We start from the raw sequence: 13,177 nt of genomic DNA, 5'->3' as shown, positions 1-13,177 counted from the left end.
TTACTTTGCCTTTTGAGATGGAGGGATTCTCTTTTGGTATGGACAGGCTGTCACTATCATACTTTCCATGTCTCTTCTGTTAGGAATTACCTCTGAGCAGTTTTGCATGTATTTACCAAAGATATAACTGCACAGCACAAAGTCCTGGATGGTCAGATAATAGAAACATCAGAAACACACAGCTGTGCTAACATGGTTTTCTGCCTTGGAAAAACTGCTCACCTGCCTATTCTCTCACTATAATTGTTCTTTGTTCTCTTTCATTTCCAAAATCTCAGTTTCCAGAAGAGAACATGCTCTGCCTGAATATGTGACAGAATCATTTCCATCTGACAAACTATTCTCTCTAATGATTGATTCCCAAACTCTCTGTTTCTATTATAGAGAACAAAGCTGAGAAGTAAGCTTCATCACTGGTCTATTTTGTGAGCAAAAAGGAAAATCAACCTTGTACAGTCATCTGAGTTTGAGATTTGCAGAGACCCACAGTAACTATCATCATCTGTGTTTTGCATGTGCTTACAGCTGTTTGTGTTTTCAGAACTTCCACCTTCCTTTTCCATTCTGAAAAACAAAGAGCTGACCTTTGTCTATTACCTCTGTAAAGCACTCATGGTTGAATGCTGGTGCCATTCAATTTGCTCATTACCCGCCTTGGCTGATCAGGTTGCCCTGTCTTCTTCTCTGAGAGTTTCATTTTCTGTTACTGCAGAGGTAGCATTCTTTCAGGAACTGTACACAATATGACAGCCAAGCAGTGGATGTCAATGTGAACAAACACATATCTTTCAGGACATCTGAAGAGAGAGGTAATAGGGTTAGAGAGTTTAGTGAGCTCAGGTAAGTGCATTTTGGAGGGAGTCAAACATTGGCAGATAATTGATATTTCCCTCTTTCTCTGTATCTCAGTATGGTCTATTGGAGAAACTGCTCCAGAAGAGGCAGAAAAACGCGATGACTCCCAAAGATCCACTTTATTCATTGAAAAGCCTCAGAGCGGTACAGTAAGTGTTGGTAAGTGCTTTGAACAAAATCAAAAGCCATTTCTGGAGAGAGAAACACAGAGACTGGAAAGATGTATGGGTGGTTCAGGTAGCACTCAGCTTCTGCCCTCAGCTACAAATACTTTCACTGATTTTAGTTGGATGTGAACTCCTCTCTTTGAAGGCAAAACAGAATGAAGGAAAAGAAGCAAAAACAAAACAAAACAAAATCTTAAATTCAAAACAAAATCAAAATGTTATAGCTTAGTTGGCACAATGGCCATGAGGTACGGTTTCTGAGAGCTGATTATTACAATGCTGTTAGCTGTAATGTTATTGATAGGTCAGGAAGATCTTCACGATGGCCTTCAGAGAAGCTTAGAGATTCCCAGGTCAACATTTATACTCTGCAGCTGCAGATAAAGCAATTAGACTAACAGGAGCAGATCTGCACGGAGACTGGCAGGGAGCAACATCACCCCTACTATAATAATTATGGGGGGATTTGCTCTGAACTGTTTCTAGTCCTTGGCCTAAATATCTTCTAGCAGTTGGAGCACAGGAGGTAAACTGTCAGAGCACATCTTTGGTTTTAATTTAACCCCATAAGAATCTAGTACAAGCACTTCAAGATCTTTCTGTGATGGAAGTCAGAGAACAATAAATGAGGACAGTAAGGAGGTTCACTTCCTAATTGCACTCTTGTGCCATACTTACATATTAACATCCCAGGGCAAGAAGGGTATTGCACAGCATTGCAGCTGTGCCAAGTTCAGTACAGGCTACTTAGTATGTCTGCTATGTACTGGGATAGGTGCCTACTGATAAGTGGGCAGATGTGCTTTTTATACACTGCTGCTATTTTTCTAAGCTTCTGAGAACAAAAAAAGATCATTTTGAGAGGATTTATTTGGAAAATACACATAAGGAATTAGCTGTATTCTTTTCTAGAATGTTAGGATGGAAACTCCCAAAATATTCCTTACAGAAGACTCATTTCCTTTTCTTTTCAACTTCAAGACTTAGTGATTGTAATTCATGAAGAGCTCCAGGCATCCTTTTACAGACTGCAGTTTATTTATGTTACAATTGTCTGGCAGTTTAGGAAGGTGTGTGCTCACTTACTTAAAGAAAGGAATTTCAACTACTTCAAATATTGTGCCCATGACAACATGGAGTTTTACATAAGCTAATTTTTTTCTACTTCTTAATTTGTCTCAGGCTTGACATTGTCATGATCAGAAGGCTTCCAGACTCAAAATCAGTAATCTCTGTAACATTCTGCAGTATTTTCATAGTCCATGTGACTCCTTCTGATCCTTACTATCATGGTAGAGCTAACACACGGAGAGTGGAAGGAGTCGTAGTAAAAGAAACATGTACAAGTGTGACCAAGCTATCACAAGATCCTCAAAAACTGTGTTGTTTTTTCTCTTTTTACAAGGCGGGAATATTACATTTATAGCCAAAGTAGAAGCCAAAGATCTTCTCCGAAAGCCAAATGTTAAGTGGTTTAAAGGAAAATGGATGGACCTGGCCAGCAAAGCAGGGAAGCACTTGCAGCTGAAGGAGTCATTTGAGCGTCACACAAAGGTTTGTCTTTGGTTTTCCTTCATACAGGGACAAAGCTCCAAAAAGCTTTAAAGATCAGTTTCAGACAATATGCAGAATTTTAAGTGAAGCAGATTCTAAACCTGGCTTCACCATACAGTTGTCTGTGATGATCTCCAGTTCTGAACAGAAAACGACTTTTCTGCTCTCCCAGAAAAGGACGTGGTGGTGTGGAAACCAATGTTTTCAGTTCCTCTTGAGTTTCACTTTCTTTTCATAACCCTTTATTCAAGTTATACTTTTCTCCTTTAGGTTTGTGCCTGGAAGACAAAACTTTCTATTTGTTTCATGCAAATGTATGTTACACATTAAAAAAAAGTTACATTTGATTTTTAGATTCACACATTTGAGATGCATATCATTCAAGCTAAGGAGAATTATGCAGGGAACTATCGCTGTGAGGTTTCCTATAAGGACAAGTTTGACAGTTGCTCTTTTGACCTTGAAGTCACTGGTAAGATTCCAATTGTATTTGTAAATCTTAATAAATATGTATTATTTTTTTTTAACTGAAATTCCACATAATTCACTTTTAAATGAAGCAATGTTTAATCATAGCAAGGAAGAAATTCTTAGCATAGACTACAGAGAATGAAGTATCTGTGATTTCTTGTTTAAATAGACATTGGGATAGCTAGTATGTGAAACATTTAGGTTAAATCCAAAAATTAGAAAAGCTGGCAGATAAGCCTATTGAATTCAGATCAGGCTCTGGCACACAGGAGAGAGGAGCAGGCCTTGGGCTATTCAGAGAGGAAGAATTCATCTGACAGGATCTGAAGGGAGAGTGAGTTGGCGCGGGCATGGCTCTCCAGGATTTGCACCCTGCTCATGCATGGTGCAATCATTCTTTAGAAAGACACAGTTCTTCCACAGCACCCCAAAACAAAGACTAGCCTAATATGGAGAGTGCTGCATTGTAATAGGTCTGACTCTGGCAAACATTAACCCGCAGTCTTACCTTTTCCTTCAAGAGCACAAGGGTGCACACATACCTGCACGACCAGCCCGAGAAAGATGAATGTCTTCCAAAATTCCAGGGCCATCAGCCAGTGTACAAAATATTTGTGCACCTGAGTACAACACACCTAGCATATGGCCCAGGTCAGGTTGGAAGCAGGCCGCCGTTAGGGGACACAGTGAGTAGGCCCGTGTGCCCAGAGACCCACTAGGCCGGTGTGACTCTGTCCATGCACTCACTGTGGATCAGAACCTCTTAATCTGATTAAGACTGGCACAAATGAATAATTCACACAAAGAGGTTTCATCCTTAAATGAAGAGTCAGCATGAGCTGACTGTAAGGAAGAGTGCCTTTTTCCTCTGATGCTCTCCACATAGAGAAAGTGAGATGCAAGTGAAAGAGGAAGTGTAGGCAATAAGAAAAAAGCCAGAGCCAGTGTACAGGCAGGAGGGGGGATGTGAGAGAAACACTGCTAGGACAGATCTCCTATGCAGATCTGCAGGAGCTAGGCCAGAGAAATGCATTGAATAAACCTGGCTTAGTGTCAAGCAGCTTTGCATTTACCAGAACTTAATGCCAAAGAAGCACTAACTGTAATCACTTAGCAAGAAACTGAATAAATTTCTCATGCCAAATTACATTACTTATGTCAACTACATCAATTTCAAATTATGTAAGATTATGTTTTTAACCTCTGTCCTACTGCTGCTTCACAGAATCCTCTCAAGCTGCTCCATCCATTGACATCAGATCTGCTTTCAAAAGAAGGTAACTTCAAACAGTGATCCTGCAAAACCCTTCAGTAATGGATGTGGTAGCATATGGAACTCACCTCTATTTTAGCAGGCAGTTGTATCAAGTACCTTCAGAATTATTTTGGAAATAAAGATTAAAGAACTGGGGTTTAAGGTAGTGGGTAGAATTAACTAGTTACAATTCACTGTCAGAATCCCCTGAAATTATGGTGTCATTGCTTTAAGCGAAGGTGCAATATTCAAAGATATTAACTATCTTTCTTCAGAGGTTTTAGAATTTGTATTTTCATTCTCTATAATATTCCACCATGTTTCCTGAAAATTGCGAGCTATGATATGAAAGATTCTGATCCAAGGCCTGCACTGGTCAAAAGCAGAGACAAAATTCACACTGATTTCAGCAAGACAGGAGCTGGCCTTGTTTTACCCTACAGTAAAGAAGTGTCACATGGCCATCTTTGCAGAAAAACTTCAAATAATATACACAACTATAAAAATATAAAATATACATAAATATATATGAAATATACATAAAATATGCTGATATATTGCAAGGGCTGTAATGTAAAGCATTGTGTCTGAAGTCTTTCACTGTTATTTACCTTTGTTATAAAACAGTAATTAATACCAGTATAAAGATGTCACCTTTACATTTTATAGAAAAAAAAATTATCTTTAAAGGGCAGAAGTATTCAGACTGAATATGTTTTATAAACAGAAAATGAATGCAGCTGATTAATTCACACATACAGGCAAAGCTGTGACTAAAATTTAACTACTGTTGTTTAGAAATATTTGATTTAAAGAGGAAAGAGGAAAGATATTATATTAAAGGTGTGCACTTTTCTTCTGTACATCTTTTAAAAACTGCCGTAACTATTCTGCCCCATAGGATGAGGATATCTCTGAATATTCTCTGTTTTTGTAAGGGATACTTTGCATACAAAATATAGGATAAAATACTGATACCATTTGGCTTAACATTTGCGGGATTTTGACCATACTGTTTACAAACAGTAAGGGAATTATTTTGTTTATATGCATTTTAACAATACAATTTTACTGCTTAAAGTCACATCATAGAAATATATGCACCTTCATAACACAATGATTTAATCTGTAAAAATGTAAAATGTGCTGTTTTTAACTGATTTTTCCCTTCATTTAGAGAGAAACATTAAGTCTTAATTATATGCTTTGCAATCTGGTGTTTGACAGAGACATATGCTGTTAAAAGCACCAAACAGCAATGCAAATCTTTGTTTTACGTTCACAGCATAAGATCAGCACAAGCCCTTTGTTTTTATACGCATATGGTATGGAAATGAAAAACAAAGCTCATTGTGTTGACTAGCTCACATTTATTTGTGTTACTGAAATCTAACACAAATCCTGGCAAATTTATGTATGCAGTTACAAAAATTTGCCATCAAAGTATAATGACAAGCAATACAAACCTTTGTGTTACTTTTCACAAGTGCCTAAGGTAAGATAACTTGTGTGAAAAAGAATACAAGTTTGTGTTGATTTTATACCATTAGTCGTGTGTCTGGACAGTGTTGAGTATGAGAGACATGAAGAGAGTTTGCAATGTGTGTCGTTTATGTCTTTCTGTATTAAACAAAGATTTGATCTTTTTCTATTAATAACAGCGGTGATGGACAAGACGATGCAGGAGAACTTGACTTTAGTGGTCTCCTGAAACGTAGGTGAGAACCAAGTGATGCAGTGAGCAGGTGTGGATTGCAAACCATTAGGTTCGCACACAGAAAGAGTCAGGTGTAGCATTAATAACTTCTTAAGACTTTTCTGACATTTCTTTTTTTTCAATGTTTCTAACTATCATTCTCATGCTATAATATGCAAATGTTCATTTAATTCTACCTTTAAGTGTGCTGAAAAGAAAATTCAGACTTGAGTCTACCAGGAAAAAAGTGAGCCACAATATAAAGAGACCAATAACATTTAATCTACTTGCTATTTCTTTTGTGTTTGCATGGAGTCTCAAGGGGGAGAATTTCCTACACAGGGATGAGCAGTTCAGAAAATTGGTTCGGGTGCAAGAGCAAAACTATGCAAGGGTTAGATTAACCCCTTCACATACATCTCAATTTGGTGTTATTAGCATTGTGATGCAAAAAATTATGTATCACTTTCAAACCATGGAGACTTAGATTAATTCGTTGTAACTTACTGTTTCAATGTATGCACACAAATATTCAGTGATGGTTCATTCAACTACTAACTTTTAAATGGGAAAACATGGACGTGTGTTTCTCTTCTTCACCTTGAGAATCTGATGATACAATAGCTATGCTGTTAGCTATTTCAGACTTTAAACCCAGATTAGTTTCTTAATAGATTAAGACAATTCCTGGAAATGAAAATATGACTTTACACAACCTCCATCTACATTAATTACTTAAATCCTAATTTAAAAAAAATTATCATTAAAAATATCTGCCATGAAAAACAATGACTCTGAAAGAGAAAAACCAAATATACAATATCAATTACATTTTAAAGTTTACAGCAGGCTTGTGGGCTATAATGGGAAGGAGAGTATTTTGGCAACTGAAGGAAGAGTGAGGTGAAAGCAGGAAGGTTGAAGGAAGAGAAAACATTACCTGAACCAATTCAAATCCACCAGGCCTTTGTTTTCTAAACCTTTTCATCCCTAACTAGGATCTTCAGATTGATTTTTTTATCTTGCTAATACAACTTACCATAACAGTTCTCATAACCACCTTTGGTGTGTTTTATTAACAACGTGAGTTGCATGTAAGAGGTATTGGGGTTTTTGTGGAACGAGAAGTGTGAAAAAGACTCATTGTAACTTCATTAACAACTAACATGTTTTATAAGATAAATACTATATAGCCTTATGAATGTAGCATAAGAATCCTGTGGTCAATGGGCAAAGCAAACTTCTAAGTCATAAACATCAATACTTAATAGTGGTGAAACTGGCACATCACCTTCTTGCTTCAAGCACTGAAATGCAGCCTGTTAGCTATGAGCTTAATTAAACGGTAAGATTGCTACTTAGACCCTAGTGTAGATAATAGTATCCATTTCAATTATAAAAATACATGTTTGCATTTCAAGTTTTGAAAAGGAAATTTTGCAGGTGCACTCCCTCTCTTTTGTGTGGTCATACTACCAAGAAGAGAGCCATCTTTTCACTTGTGGTGCGTAATACTTAAAAAATGCCTGGTTTTATTAAAACAAACAAACAAACAATAACAACACAAAAAAAGACTAGATGCACAGAATCTATATATTGCCTTTGTGCTGGTCTTGAAGAAAGACCAACCAGTTTTTACATCAGTAAGTCACTCTGTAACTGGTTATGCTTCATTTCAGTGCATCAGTAAGAGCCTGAAATTCCAGGCTCAATACGATCTCAAAAAACACTCACACGTTTAGGTATTCTTTTTTAAAAGTACATCTTTCAGCAACATGCACATTTTCAGGGATAAGATCTGGAAGCACTTTTGTGGAGAGATCAATCCACTTAGAAAACATGCAGTACTGTTTGCCTGCTACTCAGAACTGAAACTATTGTGGTCTCAGAACAAAGTTGGTTTGCCCTGTTTCAAAATTTGTTCTCAAAGTTATGCAAGAGAAAAAAAATAGTCTGGAATAAATTATTTCAAACTGTTTGAAAATCAAGATGCTCTCATTGACCCTCATTCTCAACTACTACTTGATTTAAAAGGGTACATTGTCTCAATTCCCATGGAACGTAGATTCCCTTAGAACTCCCTTCCCTTAGGAGTTGCATGGCAAGTGGCCAGGGCTGGGAGAGGAGAATGACGCTCCAGCAGGTGTGTCAGCTTTGACATAGGTTTGAAAGCTGATCTCATCTTGCTGTCATGCAGAAGGAATCTCACAAAAGCTCCAGCACTCACACTACAGTCAATCTCCAGTAATTATGAGCACAGAAAAAAAAAGTAAAAAAAAACCCCAAAATATGAAATTACATAGCATAGATTTTCTAAGAATTATTCAGAGTTATCAATGTAAGTATTTCAAACATGATCCAATCAGACTTCCTTTCCTTTATAAAATATCACTGGCTTATTAGGAAAATTAGTAAGTCTCCCAAATTAAACATCAAAGTGTTTTTCCATAATTACTCATACAACCTCACAGGGATCCCCAGTGTTGTTTCTGTATTACTGTTAAACAAAATTCTGTGACTTCATAGTGCTCAACTTTAACAGAGTATCATGGCAAAGCTCAGTCTCTTTTCTGTTTGTTTATTTCTCAAATAATTATTTTCTTATTCTATTATCAAAACACTCAAAAAATGATTTCATTTGACTGATATGATCAAGTCAGACTGGTCATAGTCTAAGCCTAATGATCTTGCAGAATAAAATGTCTAGATTTCAGCTTCATTTCCTAGACTGTTTGAGCAGTTCAATTTGAGCTAAGCTGTCGTTCTCAAAAACTGCCATTTTGTTTAGGGTGCTCCCATTTTGTCCCTCATCTAATGGTTGCCAGTGTGAAAATAATTGAACATCTTTCTGTTGGTTGTCTTAGCCTAGAGCTGGAGATAGTAAATAGGATATCATAAGATAACTGTGATGATATTCACACAGGCCTCTAAAACTTTTCCTATTCTTAAGACTGAGATAAACATGGAAGCCATCAGACCCATCTTGCAAGTCCAAGCTGGTCGAGAATCCCCAGTTCCTATCCATACTCCAGATTTAAGTCACTCTTAGAAGAGCTGGTGTAACTATAAACAGACTTAGATTCCCTTGGATTTCATTATGTCCTCTCATAAGTCATCACTTGCAATACTTACAGGGTTTCCAAGTTGAAAAGCATTTTTGTGTAACTATGAAATGTAGGGATTAGTCTCAGGTCTTAGTAGTACTGTCATAAATTTTCCCCGATTCTAGTAAAGTTACAACAGGTAAAACCAATTTAAGCAGGTATGCTACTATAGTGCTACATTTTCAAACAGATTCTATACTATAATGATGAAATACAACATTTCTCATTGCTGATTACATCAGAAAATGGCAAACAAAAGCTTATATCCAAACTCTGCCCTGGAGCAGCGTAAACTAAGGTGTGAATGTCATTCTCAACCATACCACTTGTACTGAGTGGAACTGGGGCTTGAATTCACTGATTTACAGACGTTTGGAAAGTTTGATGCCAAGGTGAAATAAAGAATACAGTGGTGGCCTTCAAATTATGAGCAAAACATTTCTAATATCACCATGGATTCAATTCCACCCCTTTTTCTGGTATGAAAAGGTCTCACTAACTCTTTTCCCACAATTTGATTTTGCCACCATTAGGGAGGTTAAACAGCAAGAAGAAGAACCTGAGGTAGATGTGTGGGAGCTCCTGAAGAACGCCAATCCCAGTGAATATGAGAAGATTGCTTTTCAGTATGGTATCACTGACCTGAGAGGCATGTTAAAGCGTCTGAAGCGCATGCGCAGGGAGGTGAAGAAGAGTGCAGGTATGGATAAGGCAAAATATTATTGTGTTCAGTAGTCAAAAATAACTATGCATCTGATAAGCCTGAATTTACTGTATTATCCTCACCCTTACCCCCACCTCTACCCCTACATGTCTGGTGCAAGGAAAGGGCTGGAAGCTGATGTACGATTTGTTCAGCTTGAAGAAAGAGCTGTTCTCTATCCAGGTTCATCACAGGGAGGTGCTGGAAAGTTGTAATGGAAAAGGAGCATCCATCAGCACCTGGGACCAGTTTGTCTTGTCCCTCTCAGCAGTTCCAAGATGAGTAGGATGGGGCTGCCAGTCATATCAGGATTTTTCAGTAGACATGGTTTTACCTACAAAAAGGTCCTTATACAGTGTGCAAAATGTCTTTATAATGACATGCTGACAGTAGGATGTTTTTCACCTCATGCCACCCTTACTATAAATTGAAATCTCTTAAACTGTAAGAAGAATAAAATATTAAATAGAAGAATAAAATATAAATAGAAGAATAAAATAAGAAGAATAAAATATTAAATAAAATATCCTGTTCAAATTTTGTAGTTCTACTACTGCTGTGTCAACACATTCAGTCTTCTGCAATTAGACATATGCATGATATAAACCTTACCAGAAGCTCATGATTTAGCTATTGGCAGTATTTTTGAGGCACCATTTATTTTTGAGCCACAGATTATCTGCTCCCCTGGGTTTAACATTTGTAGCTGTCAGTAGCTAAATGTTGATGCTAAAGTGTTTTGAAATGTTTCAGTTCTGGTCTTACCTTTCCCAGAACAACTTGGTATACATGTGCCCGTCTAAAATAATCATTTTGAAAAGCTCCACTAGGATTCATAGAGTGACATCTTTTGCCTGGTTTCATGTATTTTTGCAAATGTTCTGCAGCCAGAACATCTATCACAAGTGGAGCTGCAATTTACACTTTGCAGCCTACAGAGAGAATCAGGAAAATTAGTTTGGCTTTTAGACAAACCATTTATTTTTATTCTGAACAAAAAATTTAGATTAAAGTTCCTTGTTAACTCAAGTGGTGTGGCTCGTAGTGAGGTTCTTTCTAATAGATTCATTCTAGATACTTCCATTGCACCGGTTGTATACAATTATACTCTGAAGTAAAGATTCTCAGCAAGCTGTCAAAGTTACATCTACCCAATCCTAATCAGAACCATATCAAACTGCAAAGTCATGAGATATTAACTAGATCAGGATAATCTGAGCTGCATTACTCTGCTGTTTTACTGGTACTATTTCTAGGGAAAAATCAACACCTGATTTGTTGCAACTAGCCCAAAAATATAGAGTGATGCATAACATGGAGTCTATATATTCTGATAACTTTCATAAGATTTATGTAATGCCATTTCAGCATTCATATCATTTATTTTCTGATCTTCATTTACAATAACATCTCTCTTCCACAGCATTTGCCAAAGGACTTGACCCTGCATATCAGGTGGATAAAGGAGGCAAAGTTAGATTCATGGTGGAGCTAGCAGATCCAACAGTGGAACTCAAATGGTATAAAAATGGCCAAGAAATACGACCAAGTGCAAAGTAAGTGGTTTTATTATATGTAAGCAATAAAATACATACATATATGTTTCCTTGACAAGTGTCTCAAATAGATCTATATCTTTGATCAGGCTTGCACCAATTTTATTTCTGACATTTCATTACACTGAAAAAGTAGGTAAAATATGCTATATTGTTCATGAGCCAAAAATGTTTGCTGTATACTAGTTGTTAACATTGATTGTGTGCTTTATCTTGAGAGAAGAGAGTTAAAGATCCTTAACAAAACAGAGAGCAATTTCCTGCTTGATAGTTTGAAACAAAAACAAAACCAGGAAGCATTTTGAAAAAATAATTCTCTTGTTCTCAGTTCTATGTTAGAATAAGGTCAGAATCTTTCTGTAGCAATTGGTTACTAAAAGGAGAGACCTTTAACATAATGCCTACTTGGCATTATAAGCTACCTATAAAATTGTCTCTAATCAACGCTGTCTGTTAATTAGGTAATCAACAATGGGGAGGAAAGGGGAGTGAGTTTTTTTCTCTCACCACTATCTAGTTAACACAATGAAGCCAGCAACCTGAGTTAGTTCACAGCAATTTCAGTCCAACACAACTTATCTACTGTGCCCAAGCTTCTCCACCATGTGTGTCACTTACATATTGGTTTATACTCTGGCTTTACCTATAATAAGCGAGAGGCTTCTTGGACGCTGGTAGAGCAATGGCTGGAACTTGAGCCCAACCCCTAATGTTCTAACATCTTTCACAACCTGGAGTACGAAATCCCGTTCCACAGTCGAACACAGCTAAGAGTGGTAATGCATAAAAATGTAATGTTCCTCAAATATTATTTGGAAGCACAAAAACCTTTCAATTTTCTCTTTCTGGTCCAGTGAAAAAATTGCAATTAGCAAAAATCCTATTACAGGGAATGACAGATCTCTTTTATTCTATCTCTGCTTCAGTCAATGAAGAATTTGGATTAATACATGTGACTAACAACAACAAAAAAAATGTAATAAAACTGGTATGTTTTCTTTAACTTCCATGAGCAGTTTAGAACTGCCTTGCAGACATGCATTCTTCTCCAGTAGAAGGACCTGTACTGAATGCTCCAGTGCATTTCTTTCAAGCTGTTGAAGCAGCTGTCAGATGCTAATGAGCTTTGGTCACTGCAAACCTGGAGCAGAACTAAACTGGTGACATAAAGGTGAAAGGCCACATATCCCATTACCAAAACCCCATATCCCATTACTGATCTCTTGTGCCATCTGGCCTACCAATAATATTAACTTCTTAACCTTGGCTATTATTATACTTCATAAAAATGTTAAGAGTGTTGGAATGAAGATGGTCTCCTGTTACTGGTTATTTTCATCTTTACTCATCTAGAGTTTCACTCTCCATTTTATTCTGCCAGTTTTTTTTATTATTATATTTTTGTACCATGTAAGCCCGGAATGTTGGAACAAGCCAGAAACCGTTCATTATCACTCTAACCATAGCTCTTTTTGCTACAAAGCCTATGATTGTTCTTATATTTTATGTTGAAACATGGAAATTGCATCCTAGGACTCCTTTTCCAGGTCTGTGTAAAAACCAGGGTTTTCCCTAAAATATTTTCTCTCTATATATACACCAAAAAAAAAAAAAAAAAAGAAAGAAAAGAGATCCAGCAGTTTTGCTAATATATCTTTGCTGTATTCTGTTCAAACAGATACATTTTTGAGCACAAAGGTAACCAGCGAATTTTATTCATCAATAACTGTACGATGACAGATGATGCTCGCTATTACGTAACAGCTGGTGATGAGAAATGCTCCACAGAACTGTTTGTGAGAGGTAACTACACCAG

General features: G+C 36.9%; 1 protein-coding gene across 1 annotated transcript in view; it reads left to right on the top strand.

Annotated features, from left to right (window-relative positions):
- MYBPC1 (myosin binding protein C, slow type) overlaps positions 1-13,177 on the top strand; it is a 71,328-nt gene that overhangs the window by 30,137 nt on the left and 28,014 nt on the right. The window contains exons 7-14 of the mRNA XM_046910028.1: positions 910-1,014; positions 2,428-2,576; positions 2,931-3,048; positions 4,273-4,324; positions 5,964-6,020; positions 9,636-9,802; positions 11,229-11,361; positions 13,040-13,164. Of these exons, the coding sequence (XP_046765984.1) occupies positions 910-1,014; positions 2,428-2,576; positions 2,931-3,048; positions 4,273-4,324; positions 5,964-6,020; positions 9,636-9,802; positions 11,229-11,361; positions 13,040-13,164 (906 nt within the window). The remainder of the gene's footprint in view (positions 1-909; positions 1,015-2,427; positions 2,577-2,930; positions 3,049-4,272; positions 4,325-5,963; positions 6,021-9,635; positions 9,803-11,228; positions 11,362-13,039; positions 13,165-13,177) is intronic.

The sequence above is a fragment of the Gallus gallus genome, chromosome 1, assembly GCF_016699485.2.
Source record: "Gallus gallus isolate bGalGal1 chromosome 1, bGalGal1.mat.broiler.GRCg7b, whole genome shotgun sequence".
Taxonomy (NCBI): Eukaryota; Metazoa; Chordata; class Aves; order Galliformes; family Phasianidae; genus Gallus; species Gallus gallus.
This window is presented reverse-complemented; position numbering and strand designations above follow the sequence as displayed.